The sequence below is a fragment of the Eubalaena glacialis genome, chromosome 15 (genome assembly GCF_028564815.1).
Source record: "Eubalaena glacialis isolate mEubGla1 chromosome 15, mEubGla1.1.hap2.+ XY, whole genome shotgun sequence".
Lineage (NCBI taxonomy): Eukaryota > Metazoa > Chordata > Mammalia > Artiodactyla > Balaenidae > Eubalaena > Eubalaena glacialis.
In genome coordinates this window covers 13,284,025-13,301,574 of record NC_083730.1, presented here as the reverse complement: position 1 = coordinate 13,301,574, position 17,550 = coordinate 13,284,025, and the positions used below count along the sequence as shown (strand labels likewise).

The 17,550-nt window shown below is 41.1% G+C and overlaps 1 protein-coding gene across 1 annotated transcript in view; it reads right to left on the bottom strand.

Annotated features, from left to right (window-relative positions):
- Window positions 1-16,353, bottom strand: part of VPS4B (vacuolar protein sorting 4 homolog B) — a 30,926-nt gene extending 14,573 nt beyond the window's left edge. Inside the window, exons 1-4 of the mRNA XM_061169078.1 lie at window positions 16,142-16,353; window positions 4,923-5,034; window positions 3,452-3,608; window positions 270-337 (exon numbers count right to left, since the gene is read on the bottom strand). Coding sequence (XP_061025061.1) covers window positions 270-337; window positions 3,452-3,608; window positions 4,923-5,034; window positions 16,142-16,168 — 364 coding nt within the window. The 5' untranslated portion in view covers window positions 16,169-16,353. The remainder of the gene's footprint in view (window positions 1-269; window positions 338-3,451; window positions 3,609-4,922; window positions 5,035-16,141) is intronic.
- Window positions 16,354-17,550: the final 1,197 nt, after the last annotated feature.

Sequence of the window (17,550 nt, the reverse complement as noted above, 5' to 3'; positions counted from 1 at the left end):
ATAAGACGAAAGAGAGTAAGCTTTTTAAGGCAGATATAAAATGAAACAATATTTTTACTGCATGGAAAAAACCCAACCCATTAGAGACCCTATAGAGCAAATCTTATAAAAATGGTCTCAACAAAGCCAGCATGTGACCACTGGGAACCAAAGCCAGTTCTTGAACCTCATTTAAATACAGGTGGGAAAAAAACCCAATTCAAATAGACAATTCACTATGAGTTTTTAAAAAATAAAATAGTAAATTTAAAAATGAAATCTAAAGCAACCTTGAAGTTGACTCTGTAGTTTCTTTTTTTCAGGATCATCACATTCTCCTTCCCCATCACTGTCATTCCTAATAAAAAGAATTTAATATATTCAAATGATCACTCATTGCTATCAAACTAAGACAAAAAATAAAGGAAAAGATTAACCTGAAATATCCGTAATTTAAGTGGCAAAATAAGACACTCACATTAAAAGTTAAGCTTATTTTATTACTTTTCAGAATATACTAAACAAAATAGTAAGCAGGCATATTACCCATCAAAATGGAATCATGAACAGGAAATGGACAAAAAGACCAGAATGAAGTCAGGAACTAGCTCCAAATTCCCACGGCATACCTATTTATGTACCGATATTAATTCATAAATGCATGACCCACACCTCATTCCACAAAAGATTTAAGATGAATTACAGGAGTGTTGTAAACAATTAACAATAAAAAAAATCAGGACCAGGCAAACTATATATTAGAACAAGAAGCCATAACTAGGAGGGAAAAAAACCCCCAAAATATCAACTATTTAAGGTACAAAGGTGCATAACCCTTAGCCTGGGGGTTCCAAAGGATGGATGAAGCTTTTGATGAAAATGAACGGACCCCAAAGAACAAGGAGATCAATGCACACGTTTCATATCTAGGGATTTATTCTGAGGAAACAATTTTAAATGAGTTCAAGAATTTGACTACAAGGATAATCATGCCCATATTGTTTGCAATAGGGAAATTAGAAATAATGTATATTCAATTATAAGGATTAGCATGTGACAGAATACACTGCAATCTTCAAAGCAAAAAATATGGCATTACATTATTTTTCACATGTAAGACATAAAGGGGAATAAAAAGATTGACAGGTTTCATCTCAGAACGGGCTTGCTTGGTTATCACAGGATGGTGGGGTTATTTATGGGTAAGGTGGAGACTGCAAACTGATTCACCTTGACATTCACTCCAACCTTCTTCTACTGCGCTTTCTTGTACAGTAAAGACTGTACTTGTTATAAAACTGCCCTTCCCAGGCTCCCCTGCAGCTGAGGCTCCACAGGAGACCCAAGTCCTCCGGGAAGGCAGAAGCCAAGCAACTGAGGTAAGGGCTGCATGCGAGGAGATGCCTGTAGGCGAAAGCACCGCTCTGCGGAGGGTGCTGTGGCAGGGCCCTCTGCCCACTCCCCGGCACCGGAATGCTGGGCAAGGGAGGTGGCTGCAGTGGGACCCCTGCGGGAACTACCCTGGTGGAGGGGGCATTTCTCCTAGCCATACGGAATCCAAACTTGACTCCCTGGCCCTCGAATTCTGTAAGGGACTGCACTACAGGGATCCCTGCTTTCCCAAAGTCTGCTTTATGCCACTTAGCTTTTACAAAAGACCTACATTAGTACCCGTTTTCAGTAACTGAAAGATATCCAAAGACGATTATTGCTTTTATGAAGAAAGGCAAAAAACGAAAATAGCATTTAGCGTTTGTTTTGCAGTGAGCTCTTATGAGGCATCACACACCCTGAGCAGTGAGAGTGGCCCCACCAAGCGCCTTCCGAGAACCACACTCCATCTCAGCACCGAGCTGCCACAGCTTTGAACTGTGTCTGTGAGCATCTGTGCTTTATCTCCATTTACTTTTGTGCATCCATTAGCAAGAGGTAATTGCTTCTTTGCTTTACCCCATTTCAGCTTAAAGTGGGTCCCGCCATCCAACACAGAACTGGCATCCCCCTGCTAGGCAGACATCTTAGGAGGGACACTACACGGTCTCCAAGCAAGACCAGGTGAGGCTCAACTCCCAGGGGAGAGGACGTTTCTGCTGGCCAGGGGGTCTCAGTGAGATCTGGGGGTCCAGGTACTTGAGGTCAACTGATCCTTCCCAACAGTTTTCATTTCATTTTCATTTGGAGTCCCAGTCTTACAATACATGCCCCAACTTTCACATAAGAAACCCAGTGAGGTTCAACTGATTTTGAAATCCAATAAGCTACGAGATCAGCTGGGGTCTAATTTTTGTCATGCCAATGCTAGAGCTGTAAGATAAAATATTCTTAGGGTATCAAAGGAACTCCCTGGTTCCCCGACCATGTGTTGAACAGAGAATACAAAACCTTGAGCTTGTAAGTTTTTTCAAACTCTCCCATGTAGTTTGAAGCAGGCTGTCAACTCTAGTTCTTAAAATGGCCTTTTGTAGTAGCCACAAAGCCCCCAAAGCACTGCCTTCAAGGCACTCCATGCCTGGTGACCACAGGGATTATCTAAGTAACTTGTACCACTGCTTACCATGAACTGTAAGTATTACATCCTATAATGCTAACCAGAATTTCCTGCCTTCATATCCAACGAGGCCAGATAACCCCACCCCAGAGTCTTGTTTTCTCAGAGTATGCTGTCACTTGGAACCACTTCTGGCACCAATTAATAGAATGACCAGAGGATCTGGGTAGAATACGTTCCCACTGCCCAGCACAGAGCCTGACATGCACACATTAGGTGCTGAATATATAAATTCTGCATCTGTAAGTGATGTATCCCCCATCTAGGAAGATATTTCAAAAATGAGTTTTGATGTTTATAAATTATGCTGTGTTGCTTTCTTTACAAGGATAAAGTAAAGCAAATCTGATGCAAATCCACATCAAAAAACTTATATATCCAAAATTTGTTTTACATTACCAGTTGTTTTTCATTTTGTCCATGTGCTTAGTACTAAGTCAATACTACTAGTCAAAGATTCAATTCACAGATTACTCCTACAATTTTAAACTTCATTACATAATGGCCAGAGGGTAAAGAATTGAGTAGCATTCCTACCAAATGTTTTTTCTACTACTACCAGGCCGTCAAGGAGAGCAATTTGAGGTATATCACCCCCGAAGCTTGGTAAACTAGGGGTCCACAAACCTTTTCTGTAAAGGACCAGACAGTAAATATTTTAAATTTTGTAGGCCATACGGTCCCTTGTCACAACTACTCAGCTTTGCTGGTACAGCACAAAAACAGCCACAGACAACAGGTAAGTGAAGGCATGAGGCCGTGTTCCAATAAAACTTTAGTTACGAAAGCAGGCAGCAGGTCAGATTTGGCCCATGAGTCATGGTTTGCCAACACCTAGTTTAAACAAAAGAAATTTACTTCACAAATTAAATTAAATTTTATCCTGTAATTCGATACAGTACAATCTCACTCTAAAATACATACCCCTTCTCATCAGCTGGACTTGGCTGTCCCTCTTTCACTGGCTTCTGTGTTTTTTTCTCCTTCTTCTTCAGGTACTCCTTCAGTTTTTCTGCTCTATCAAGATACTCTGTACACTTTGCCCTGATACTTTGCTTGGCTTTATCACCCTGTGCTTCATCTGTTGAAGGGAAACGAGAGAGATTTTTCCTTTAGTATTCTTTACAGACAGGTATAAACTCCTAGACATACTTTCCCAACAAGGAAAATCTATTTTGGAGGAGAGAGAAAAGATCATCTCTAGCTCGTCATAATCCATGATTATCAATCTTTTCTGCTCCTTCCCCCAGCAGGGTTGGGGGCCAACAGTGAGTGTGAGTCAGAAAGAGTTCTGAGCAAGACACTAGGATATCTTAAGTTAATGTTAAATAATAAGAAGAAATTATTTAATATTCTGTGGGCTTCAAACTCTTCCCTTACATTCTGTGCAGACAGCTGAAAGCTGCTTATCTCATACAAAACCAATTATAAGACAAATATAAGTAAAGCAATATAAACCATTTCCATCAACGTCTACATAAGCTTTATTTCAGAGTATAAAAAGTGACAGAAATCCCATATGAGTACCACCAGTAGAGTAATTTTACTAAAGGCCCCTGTGAGAGCTGTCTGAATAGGAGACTTCAGCAATATACGCAGTGTATGGGATTAGCCCCACCTATCTTATATGTTATGATTCATTCTTAGTTTCACTTTAATGTGACAGAAAAACCTCAAAATTAAATAGGGAAGCTCAAAAGAAAATCCTAAATTATCCAACTGCTAAAATTTTTATTTAAAAAAAAACTAAGTTTGCCAGAAAGACACTTTTTCAATATCTTATTTCACATATGTGCAGCATTAGGTTTAAGATCCATGAAGGCAGGGGTCTTTATCCATTTCCTCCTCACTGCTGTATCCCAGTGCCTAGAACAGTAGCTGGCAGGTGGTAAACACTGAATACATATTTGGAAATACACAAAATGTCTCCCAACCTGTTTTTGTTTGTTTCTGTTTTGGCTGCACCGCACAGCATGTGGGATCTTAGTTTCCCCACCAGGGATCGAACCTGTACCCCCTGCAGTGGAAGTGTGGAGTCTTAACCACTGGACCACCAGGAAAGTCCCCCAACCTATTTTTAAAACATCTATTTTCAAAGAGATGTTTAGAAAATGAGTAGGTCCAGATTACATAATCTGGGTATATAACCAGTAAAATGAAAACTTTTTTCCACTGACTATATGGCATTTTAATATGTTTAGGTGTACAAAGTAATAACTATGACAGCTGTGCACATTTGTTGGCTGAGTACTTAAAAACTACTAAGAAGCTAGTGGGACTTTTTTGCAAATTGATGGTTTATAATTTTCTGGCATTGTACTTCAATTTTTATAAATGAAATAGAATAATCTTTTCTTTTAGTGTTTTTAAATAAAAAAACAAATGATGACCTTACATTTAACTACATGGAGAAAATACTGTACAGCGTGTTGGTAGAGTTGAAGGGCTTCCTCGTAGTTCCCAGCTTTGTCTTCCTGGGCTGCTTTGCTAGCAAGATCTATCGCTTTCTGTTTGAAGGGAGGCAAAACCATACCATCAAAATCAAAGCATAGCGTAAGTTTGAAATAAATAATCACGTTGAACGTTTTCTTTAAAAATGAAAGCAACCTTATAACAAATCTTTTTTTTCTAAATCACAACTGCATTGTATTATAATTTTTTATAAAATGCAAATTACATTTCTTCTACAGGTAAATGCTATCTGAACACCTCTTTATCTAGTACCAATCACTGAGATTCTCACATAATTTTTCACTCAACAAAAGTCAAGCTCAGGGCTAGTAAGGAATAATCAAGGAACATGAAAATTCAAGTTAAAAGCATTTATGGAAATTCTCAAAAATCAAATGTCTAAAGCATATGACAACCGTAAAATTTAAATGGGGTAAAACCCCTTCAGAAGCAATAGGGCAATGAAATACCAAGAGTCTGAAAAATACCGAAATCTTTTAACTCAGTAATTAACTAAAAGGTTCACTGAGCAAAGACAAAACAGAGAGGTCTTTTAAAAAAACAAAAACAAAACTTGAAAACTTAAATTTTAAATAGCAAAAAGATGCCACACAATATAAAAAGTAGAACTGTTAAAATAATATTAAGCAATATTCGTAATAATATGGAAAAATGAATAATGGAAGTTTTTAAAAAGCATTATACAATTTTACATATAGCATGAGATCAAGTATTTGAAACAACGGCAAACAGAAAATAAATAAACTTTTAAAAAGCACAGAAGAAAGATGGGAAGGAAATTTCACAACGCTTATCTTTGATAAGACTCAATTTTTTTCATTTTCTACTTCTTCACATCTTCCAGAAATTCCATAATGAAATGGGCAACTTTTGTAGTATTTTTTTTTTAACTTTTTATTTCACATTGGAGTAGAGTTGATTAGCAATACCGTGTTAGTTTCAGGTGTGCAGCAAAGTGATTCAGTTGTACATATACACGTATCTATTCTTTTTCAAGTTCTTTTCCCATTTAGGTTGTTACATAATATTGAGCAGAGTTCCCTGTGCTATACAGTAGGTCCTGGTTAGTTATCCATTTTATTTTACTTTATTAAAACTTATTTTATTTTTTAAATTTTGGCTGCGTTGGGTCTTTGTTGCTGCGCGCAGGCTTTCTCTAGTTGTGGCGAGCGGGGACTGGTCTGCGTTGCGTTGCGCGGGCTTCTCACTGCGGTGGCTTCTCACTGCGGTGGCTTCTCTTGTTGTGGAGCACGGGCTCTAGGCTTGGGGGCTTCAGTAGTTGTGATGCGTGCGGGCTCAGTAGTTGTGGCTCGCGGGCTCTAGAGTGCAGGCTCAGTAGTTGTGGCGCACGGGCTTAGTTGCTCCGCAGCATGTGGGATCTTCCTGGACCAGGGCTGGAACCCGCGTCCCCTGAACTGGCAGGCGGATTCTTAAGCACTGTGCCACCAGGGAAGCCCAGATCCATTTTAAATAGAGCAGTGTGGACATGTCATCCCAAACTTCCTAACTGTCCCTCCCCCACCCCCGCAACCATAAGTTCGTTCTCTAAGTCTGTTTCTGTTTTGTAAGTTCAAAAGTTGTAAATAACTTAAAAAAAAAAAAACACAACTACCAGAAATAGATCCATACAGCTACGTCCAACTGAATTTTGACAAAGATATAGAAAGGCAAGTTAATGGCAGAAAGATAGGCTTTTAAAGAAATGGTTCCAGAGCAAATGAACATTCATAAGCCAAAAAAAAGAGAGAGGGAGAACATCTCAAACTAAACCTTGTACTCTGTACAAAAATTAACTTGAAATGGATCACGGACTTAAATATAAAATGTAAAACTATAAAATCCTTAGAAAAAACAGAGTATCTTCACCATCTAGGGCTAGGCAAAGAGTTCTTAGACTTGACACCAAAAGCACAATATATAAAAAGAAAAAATAAAAACAGTATATTGGCATAAAAAAAGACACATAGATCAATGGAACAGAAGAAAGAGCCCAGGAATAAACCAACACATATGTTCTCAATTAATTTACCACAAAGGAGCAAAGAACGTATGATGGGGAAAGAACAGTCTTCAATAAATGATGCTGGGAAAACTGGACAGCCAAATGCAAAAGAATGAAAATGAATACTATCTTATACAATACACAAAAATAACTCAAAATGGATTAAAGATTTGAACATAAGACCTGAAACCATAAAACTCCTAGAAGAAAACATAGATGATAAGCTCCTTGACGTTGGTCTTGGTGAGAATTTTTTGGATTTGATGCCACAAAGGCAACAAAAGCAAAAATAAGTGTGACTACATCAAACAAAAAAGCTTCTGCACAGCAAAGGAAATAATCAACAGAATGAAAAGGTAACCTACTGAATGGGAGAAAATACTTGCAAATCATATATATCTGATAAGGGGTTAATATCAAAAAATATAAAATACTCATACAAATCAAGAGCAAAACCCAAAACAATTTGATCAAAAAATGGGCAGTGGATCTGAATAAACATTTTTCCAAAGAAGACACACAGATGGCCAACAGGTACATGAAAAGGTGCTCAACATCATTAATCATCAGGGAAATGCAGATCAAAACAACAATGCGTTATCACCTCACACCCATCAGAATGGCTATTATCAAAGAGATAAGAAATAAAAAGTGTTGGTGAGGATGTAGAGAACAGGGAACTCTAGTGTACTGTTGATGGAAGTATAAATTGGTGCAGTTACTATGGAAAACAGTACGGAGGTTCCTCAAAAAATTAAAAACAGAACTACCATATGATCCAGCAATTCCACTCCTGGGTATTTATCTGAAGAAAATGAAAATATTAACTTGAAAAGATATGTGCACCCCCATGTTCACTGCAGCATTATTTACAACAGCCAAGATATGGAAACAACCTAAGTGTCCACCAATGGATGACTGGATAAAGAAAAAAATATATATATCAAATATTATTCAGCCATAAAAAAGGAAATCTTGCCATTTGCAAAAACATGGATGGAACCTGAGGGCATTATGCTAAGTGAAATAAGTCAGACCGAGAAAGACAAATACCACATGATCTTACTTATATGGGGAATCTAAAAAAAAACCCCAAAAAACAAAAACAAGAAATGAGCTCACAGACAGAGGACAGACTGGTGGTTGCCAGAGGTGGGGGGTGGACGAAACGGGTGAAGGGGGTCCAAAGGTACAAACTTCCAGCATAAAGTAAATCAGTCATGGGGATGTCATGTGTAGCATGGTGACTATAATTAATAATACTCTATTACGTATTTTTGAAAGTTGCCACAAGAAAAAAATTTTGTAACCATGTATGGTGACAGATGTTAACCAGATGTACTGTGGTGATCACCTCACAATATAAACAAATATCGAACCATGTTGCACACCTGAAACTAATATAACGTTATATATCAATTACACCTCAAAGGAAAAAAAATAATGATAAATTGGACCTCATCAAACTTAGAAATTTTGGGTCTGTAAAAGAGCCTGTTAAAAGGATGAAAAGACAAGCCAAAGAGTGGGAGAAATGTTTGCAAACCACATGTTTGGGAAAGGACTAGTACTTAGAATACAGAAAGAACTCTCAAAAATCAAGTTTAAAAACAACTGAAGTAGAAAATAAGCTAAAGACATAAATAGACATTTCACCAAAGAGGATATACAGATGGCAAATAAGCACATGAAAAGATGTTCAACATCACTAGCCGTTAGGGAAATGCTAATTAAAACCACAGTGAGATATCACTAAACACGTACCAGAATGGCTTAAATTAAAAATAGTGACAATGCCAAATAGTGGTGAGGATACAGAGAACTGGATCACTTATACATTGCTGAGATGTAAAATGGTACAGTCACTCTGGGAAACAGGTTTTTTTTTTTACAAATCTAAACATGCAACCACCACATGAATCAGCAACTGCACTCCTGGGCATTTATCTCAGAGAAATAAGACTACGTTCACACAAATACTTGTACTTGAACATTCCAGATGCCCTTCATGGTTAAACCGTGGTACACCCAGACCAGGGAGTACTACTCAGTGACAAAAAAGAATGAACTACTGATATACACAACTTGGATGAATCTTGAGGGAATTAAGCTAGGTGAAAAGAACCAATCCCAAAAGGTTACGTACTGCATGATTCCATTCACATAACCTCAAATGACAAAACCAGAGGTGAAGAATGGTTTAGTATTGTCAGGAGACAGGAATGCGGGGGGAAGAGAAAGGGAAGTAACTGTGGTTATAAAAGGGCAACGAGAGGGATCCTTTTGGAGAGAACTCTTCTGTGTCATGACTACGGCAGGGGATACAGGAATTAACTCGACGGAACTCTGTGTGCACAGACACACACACACACTTAAGACTGGGGAAATCTGAGTAAGACAGTAGAATATATCAATGTCAACATCCGGGTTGTGATACTGTACTACAGTTTTACAAGATGCTGACACTGGGGACAACTGGGTGAAGGGTACACAGGCTCTCTCTGTATTATTTCTCCCAACTGCATGTGAATCTACAATCATCTCAAAATAAAATTTTCATTAAGAAAACTATCTTTAATATATATTTTTTTAATGCTATTCTTGTCTGCTTACATTCTTTTTATGTATGTATGTATGTATGTATGTATGGCTGTGTTGGGTCTTCGTTTCTGTGCGAGGGCTTTCTCTAGTTGTGGCAAGCGGGGGCCACTCTTCATCGCGGTGCAGGGGCCACTCTTCATCGCGGTGCGCAGGCCTCTCACTGTCGCGGCCTCTCTTGTTGCGGAGCACAGGCTCCAGATGCGCAGGCTCAGTAATTGTGGCTCACGGGCCGAGTTGCTCCGCGGCATGTGGGATCTTCCCAGACCAGGGCTCGAACCCGCGTCCCCTGCATTGGCAGGCAGATTCTCAACCACTGCGCCACCAGGGAAGCCCCTCTTTAATATTTTAAAATATGCACACACATACAAATTAAGAACAAGCATGGTTTACTGAAACATTCCACCTGGATTAATTTAGTTAGTAAAACTATTCAACAGAAATAAGAACCAGTAGAAAAAAATAATCATGGTTATGCTATATTAAAAATAAGCATACAATTAAGATAAGAAATTATTCAAATAATCCAAAAACTAATCATATGTTTAAAATATTATATTTTGAAGCAGTTGCTCATGGACTGCATAGAGGTGGGATAAATGGGAGGAACAGGCCTTCCCTCTGCTGTGGCAGGAGGGAAGAAAAATAAACGGTGTGTCTCAGAACTGATAAAATGTAGCAGTACATGTTTCACAGTTCAAATAGCCTGAACTTCCAGCTAAATTTCCAAGTTTGGTAAACTCAGCAGGATATAAAGGGCGGAGTCACAGCACCTGGTCAACTGGTGGTTTGGTGTACCTGGTCTTATAAAAATGCATCCAGAAGGCTCAGAGGCTAAGTCACGTAGCAGAAGTAAGTTCTTCCTTTTTCTGGCTGTAATTTCCTTCTTATGCTATTTTGAATAGCTGTGCCACTCACCTCTTCAGCTACGCATTCCCCTCATTTGCTGTCAGCCCTCTTTTAGGAACCAAAATGACATTTGTTAAAACTCGTACAGTCAGTATTTAATAATCTAGCTCCAAATATGGTACCAATCACTTTAAAGCAGCCTTTTCTCTGATGATGGATGCATCTGTATTTGCACTGTCCAATACGGGAGAATATGGCTTTTGAAACTTTTGGCTAATGTGACTGAAGAGTTTTAAGTTTTATTTAAGTAAAATTTAAATTTAAATTGCCACATGTGGCTACCTTACTGGACAGCACATGTTAAACCTTTAATCAAAGATGATGATTGGAGGATATGCATCTGTTTTTCCCCTGATGAATGCTCCACTTCACCCTTGTTTCTGTTAGCATTTTTCATTTGAAACAAAATTAACTGTGTCTTGCATGGTTTGGGAATGCCAATTATTCTTTCAGAATATAATCCTGACCGTCTCCATCGCTACCACCCTAGCTCAATCCACTATCACATTTGTCAAACCTACCACCTAGCCTCCTCTAAGTGGTCAGTCTGCTTCCACACTTGATACGGAAGTCCACACAGCACCAGTGAAGGGCACCCTGTGATGGCTTCCCACTGCAAACAATAAATCCCAAATGCTGGGTCGTGATCTACCTGGGCCCTGGCTCTGTCTGAAACCTGAAACCCTCTAGTGCCCCTTCACTCAGGCAGCCTGCGGACTAGGACCCCTCTGCCCACAACACTCTTCCCTGCTCTTTCCCCAGATGGATGCACAATGGTCTCGTTTTCAGGCACAGTTCACATGCCAAGTCCTCAGAGAGGCCCTCCCTAATCTCCTATTTCAAAGGCTGCACCCCACCCCTGATCTCAGCTCTCCCCTCACTCTGCACTTTTATCCCATTGCTGTGTTTATCATTATTCTCCTGTATACTCACTTATTGGCCATCTCCTTTAACATACAGGGAAGCTCCACAAGGAAGGGGACTTCCACCACTGGCATGCAAACAGCCCTCCTTTAGCGATCCCTGACACTAAAACCCCCTTCAGCTTGGTTCTGTTTCTCTGCTACCTTCAGAACCCAAATCTCACCAGAGCAGTCTCTACTCTTTCCAGTTCCTTTTTTTCTACTTACCCTTCAGCTGCCAATCTGGGCTTCTGTCCCTTATCTTATCAATAAAACTGCTCATATCAAGGTTCTCTGTGATGCCAGATCCAAAGACCAGCTCTGTGTCCATCCTGATCTCTCGACAATATTCTACAACAGCATCACTTCCCTTCTGGAACACTGCCCTCTGCTGAGCTCCCAGCAACCACTTTCCCCGTTTTCCTCCCACCTCTGACAGCTCCTGCTCAGTTTCCTTTGCTGATTCTTCTTCTTGTACCTGACCCTGAAACATTAGGGTTCCTCAGGGCTTGGGCTTCTTTCTGTTTACTCCCTCCCTATGTGAGCTGTTCTCAATGATTGAAGCTGATTATCTTTAGGCTGATGATTCCCAAATTTATTCAATTTTAAAACACACCACTCTTCTGTTTAAAATCCTTCCAGTGGCGTTTCTGTGCATGTGGGTTTTGTTTTGTTTTGGTCTGTCCTCTCCCACTAGAGTGTAAGCTCCATGAGGACAGGAGTCATGCCTGTTGTACTGGCTTTTTTATATTCTGGAGTCTTGCAAAGAGGCTGGCACAAGATTGACTGAATCTCAGGATCAGCCAGGATCCAGTCATCAATATGGAGGCACAAAGGCTGGGAACACCTGGGACTGTCCTTTTCAGATTAGGAGACCATGATGTGTCCATGCTAGAAAACCCTGGGAAACTGGGTAAATTCCAGACCCACCCATCTCAGGAGGAAACATGTCTCAGCCCCCGTCTTTCAAGGCTGATTCTTTCCCTGGTGCTCTGGAGCCCATTCCTACCTTCCTCCTCAGACATTTAGTCCCCTCAATTATATCAACTCAACTGTTCTCCCCAACCTAACCTTTCCCTTTTTTGGGGAGCATTCCTTAGCATAAAAATGTATGCAAGTCCTATCTTAGACTCATAGCTACAAAACACCAACAGAAACACACCAGCTCTCCCCAATTCTAAGGTTCCCATGTAGCTACCATCTTATTCAATACTTACCTCTTCACCTCCACAGCAAAGTCCCAAAGAGAACCCGAAGTTCATCTCGGTTTCTTGATTCCTCCCACGGCACTGCTTCCTGCTCCCTGACTGCCAGATCTCTCACTTATCTAGTTATGGGTAACTACGTGAGCACTTAGCCCTCGTAAGAGACACCTCACATGGCCTCCTTTGGCCATCAAGGCACCATCCTCTCCAGGTTTTACTCTTGGCTATGTCACAATTCTTTTTCAGGCTCCCTTTTCTCTCTCCTTAAACGCTGATATTCTACTGGGTCTGTACCTTGGTCCTTGTCTTTCCTCATTCTATAAACTTTCCAAGACGGCCACACCTCTGCTACCAACCGTATGCTGCTAACTCCCAAATCCTTATTCCCAGCCTAGCCTAAGTTCTAGACATACGTACCCAGCTGCTCAATGGACAGTTCTACCTGACTGTCCCCACAAGCATTTCAAGCCCCAGAAGTTCAGGACCACCCTGGCCCCAAATATGCCCCCTCTTCTTGTAATGCCCATGTCAACCTGTGCCCTGTACACACACAATGGTTTCATTCTAAAACAAAAACTTGAGCTTACTGCCTTCTCTGACTCCCCATCTACAGCAGGATGGGGACCAATCACCTCTGTGCAGCACACACTGCTCCTTGCCGTGTGGCTTAACTAGGCTCGACCTCTCACCTGGCACACTCCGTTCCCGTCACACCAAACTACAGGGACAACCCGGATGGCTCAGACTTCGTACCTTTGTGTACAGTGTGCTCTCCACCTGGAATACCCTATCCCATTGTCTCCCTGTAAAACTCCAGCTTCTCCAACACTCAGCACAGTCATTGTGGTCCTCCAGCTGCAAAGTCCTCCCCAGCACCCCCAGGAGGCCTAGCCTATGCTTCCTCTAAATTCCCACTGCCTCTTGTACATCCTTCCAAAGGTCACAAAGTATCCTAGTAGTCCCTTTATATGTCTGATGTTTTCACATCAGAATATAAGCCCTTGGAAATCAAGGATGATACATTTCTTTTACGATTCCCCAACATGTAGCAAAATGCATGGCATAGTAGACTCTCAGAAAAGTAAATATTCAGGACTGAGTAAACTTTGAGTTCTATACACAATGAACTTGCAGTTTCTCCCAACCCTCTCCGAGGTTTGTTACACTTCTAGACTGAGGCATATGTTGTTTTTCTCTGCTTGGAATGCATCCCACTTTCTTGTCCAAGAAGGCATGACTTCATAGTGAAAAAGCACAAACTTACAAGCAGAAAGCCCTGGATTCAAAACTAATCCAAGTCTTCAATACTAATTAACTGTATGTCTCTGGGCAAATCATAAACTTAATAAGCTTTGGTTTCTTATACTGTGAAACTAAAGTAATACCTTGAAGAGTTGTTTTGAGGACTAAATGAGATCACATCAAACACCAGGCAGACAATTAGTGTCAGTACCTTTCACTCTTATCTAAGCTCACATCATCTTCTCTGTGGAACATTTCTCATTTATCCTTGAAGAGTTACACAAGCCCTTCCTTTCTGCCCTCCCACACTAACCTTTAATTCTATTAGAGCATTACTGCATTATTTTATTTTGATTTTTAATTATCTGCATTCCTCCATTTGATTATAAGCATCTGGCTATGGGGATTTTGCCTTGTTCAGTGGGAAAGTTATTCGTTAGTTGAATATTCTTCCTCCAAATTTCCTACATTAGAAGGTGGAAAAGCTTGAATGAGAAAGCACACCTGTGACCCAACCACTGATAAAAGTATAACTCATTATCTCTCCCTCTGTTTAACACTATCAATTATGCCTTTAATATGGGTCAATCTCGAGCTGATTCACTGAAGAACATACACAATCCAATTCAAACATGATGCAAAGGATTACAGAAGGAAACTGCAAATGTTGCAAAATTTAAAAATCAGTAAATAGATGAAAATTATATTGTAGAATGCCCAAATCACATGCAAACTCTTGACAAATGAAAAGCTGGTGTACTATGCATAAAACAGATGAGCAACAAGGATATACTGTACAGAACAGGAAATTACAGCCATTATCTTGTATTAACTTTTAATGGAGTATAATCTGTAGAAATACTGAATCACTATGCTGTACACCTGAAACTAATATAATACTGTAAATCAATAAAACTTCAATAAAAACGTTTTTAAAAGATGGTGGAATAAAACTATGCAGTTAACTGACAAACCAACAAGGATGAAGACAAGATAGGCACTTCAAAAGAAATCACCTTTGATCCTCAAAGGAACAACAGTTTTATCAAATGACCAATACTTTTTCCAAGTACATTTACCAAAAAGACCCCTTCTGAATGGGGCTACAAAAACACTAATGTTAAGTGAAGATTGTTGCATCTTAGTTTTATGAAATCTTGTTGGAAAAAATACACATAAATCAACACATGACTTATTCTTTATTCTAAGAAATAAGTCACGTTGCAATTATATTTTGTGAAAGACATAAAACATTTATTTCCATAATCTTTTGGGTCGATTTTCACGATAAAAGTCCCAAGCAAGTGCCCCACCTCCTTTTTGGTGAAAATTTGATCTCGATTTGAATCAGTCTACTTTCAGTGATTTTTCTTCAGGATCAATTATCCTGGGCTAAGTAGATCCTCTATTAATTATCCCAGGTGCCTGTACCAGGCACTCAACAAAAGCCTTTTCAACTGCAAGATCAAGACAAAGATTCAATATAGGGATTCACGCTACTCTTTTGTCCCAAACTTGACTAGTGCACTGGAGCTCTCGAGGTTAAGTCACATTCTAAACTCCACTGAAGCCCCAGGTCCATTCTAGGGATGGGAGCCACTGTTTCAAACATTTCTCATCTCAATGAATTCCATTCCACAGAGGTCTAACAATTAAGTCTAAAGTATCAGGATTACATGCTTTATGAACAAAACACTGAACTCACTGCGGTAGGGGTGGGAAAGTGAAGTCACAAAGGAGTTTAAGAAAACTCCATGATCTTATTTATATACTATATTTTGGGAGCCATTAGCGTGCACCTGAACGTATAGCTCAATGAATTCACGGATTCCTCAGATTCTGAGACTGTGCTCACGTTTCTATTCACCTGACAGCTCGAAAAGAAAGGCTTTGCTACACCAGCTTGAGGAACTAGGAGAGAACTCGAACCACCCTATTTTCAACTGGTCCAGAGTAATGCACTGGATACACCATGTTCCTTCCTCTCTCCCTTACACTGACTGCAGCGTTCGTGCCTCTGTTCAAAGCTCTGCCCAGCTCGGTTCAAACTCGGCTGGTATGAAAAGGAAAAAACAAAAACAAAAGCCTCAACAAAAGTCAAAAGTCCCACAAAGCCAGTGGGCTTGGGAAACCCCGGAAGCAGGCGGAATGCGTCCGACTCTCCCACCTGCCTCTGGGCCGGCGCGCCGCCGCTTCCTCCCTCTTCCCCGCCCCCCACTTCCCACCCCACGCCCAGCGCCTCCCCTTGGCTTGGGCTCTCCAGGGGGCGGGAGGATGGCGATACCTGGAGGTTGGTCGAGGTGGATGCCATGGCGGAGATACGAGGCGGTTCCTCGAGGAGGAACGGGGGCAGAGGAAACCTACAGTGGCAACGTCGAGCCGAGCCCGGAGCTGCCCCAAACGTGCGCAGGCCGGTGGCTCTTGGACCTCAAGCGGCGGCCTCCTCTCCGGAACTTGTTCCAAAACAACACTGCGCTCCAACAGCCGGCGGACCCCCCCCCCCCCCCTTCACAAAACTTCCGCAACCCCGAGCCCCTCCGGGCTCTCGTCCGGCCTCCAGCCACAGTACTTCCGCTTTCGTCATCACCATGCGCGCCACCCAGTCCCGAACTAAACCCGCCGAGGCCTGGCGGAAGTCAGGCTGCGCGCAGGCGCACTGCGGCTCCGGCCTGGGGGCAGGGGGACCGCACGGGGTCGAGAACCGTTCCCTTTTCTTCCTTTTACGGATGTCTTAGCCTTTGAGATGAGTTATTGGTTCTGGCTTCTTTCACTTGACGGAGCATGGAGAGTGCTCTGTCAATCTATGGGTTTTGTGTGAAAAAAGTTATCCCGTCTCCAAGACCCACTGGTTGGGGACTTTGGGTCCGTTACCATTTACTCCTGTGTAAAGTGGAGGTAATTAAAGTACCTACCTCAGGGTTGTGGAGAATGCTAGTGATGGGCGGTTAGGCGCATTGCGCAGTGATAAGCGAACAGGAAGGTCTCAGTACGCCTTAGCGCTTGTACGCCTTAGCGCAATAACAAGCTCTACACTTGTACACTTCATCCCGCAAGCATTTTCCAATGGTTATTGTCATGGCTCTAGGAAGCCCCGAGAATTTCAATAAAAGTTATGTATGGCGCTGCCCTCAAGGAGCTTACGGCAGTCTGGTGGGGATGCAGGCTTCTGAACACAAGTCTTGTGAAACTGTTAGATGAGATATTATTTATTCCAGTTAACGTTACAGGGAAGGTTAATGGCTTGAGCAGGTGAGTGCTTTATGCGGGACCACAGATGTCAGGGATTACTGGCAGAACTAAAATAAGACCTTTTTCCAGCATTCTGTTGTTTGCGGGCACAGCCCTCTTTTTTTTCTTCCTTTCATTTAGTTTAGCTTCTCAAAGGAAAGCGAAATAGATGTTTAATCACTCCAACGTTTTATTTCCCACTCATTCCCTAATTCTTTCCAAACATCTGGTGTCTCCTAAATAAAGAACTTCCCTCCCTCGCTTCTTACTTAGTATCGTCAACTACCCAGTTCTTGCGATCTCTTCCGGATAGTGTCCTAATGTCCTTTCTCTATCCTCTTCACTTTCTCCCCTTCTTACTTTTAAGGGCAGAATTTCCTCAAGAGTCTGACGTCCTCTTCTTTCTCACTACTCAAGCTCTGCTCATCTTATCCCCTTCCTGGGCTCCAGGTAGCAATAGAATAG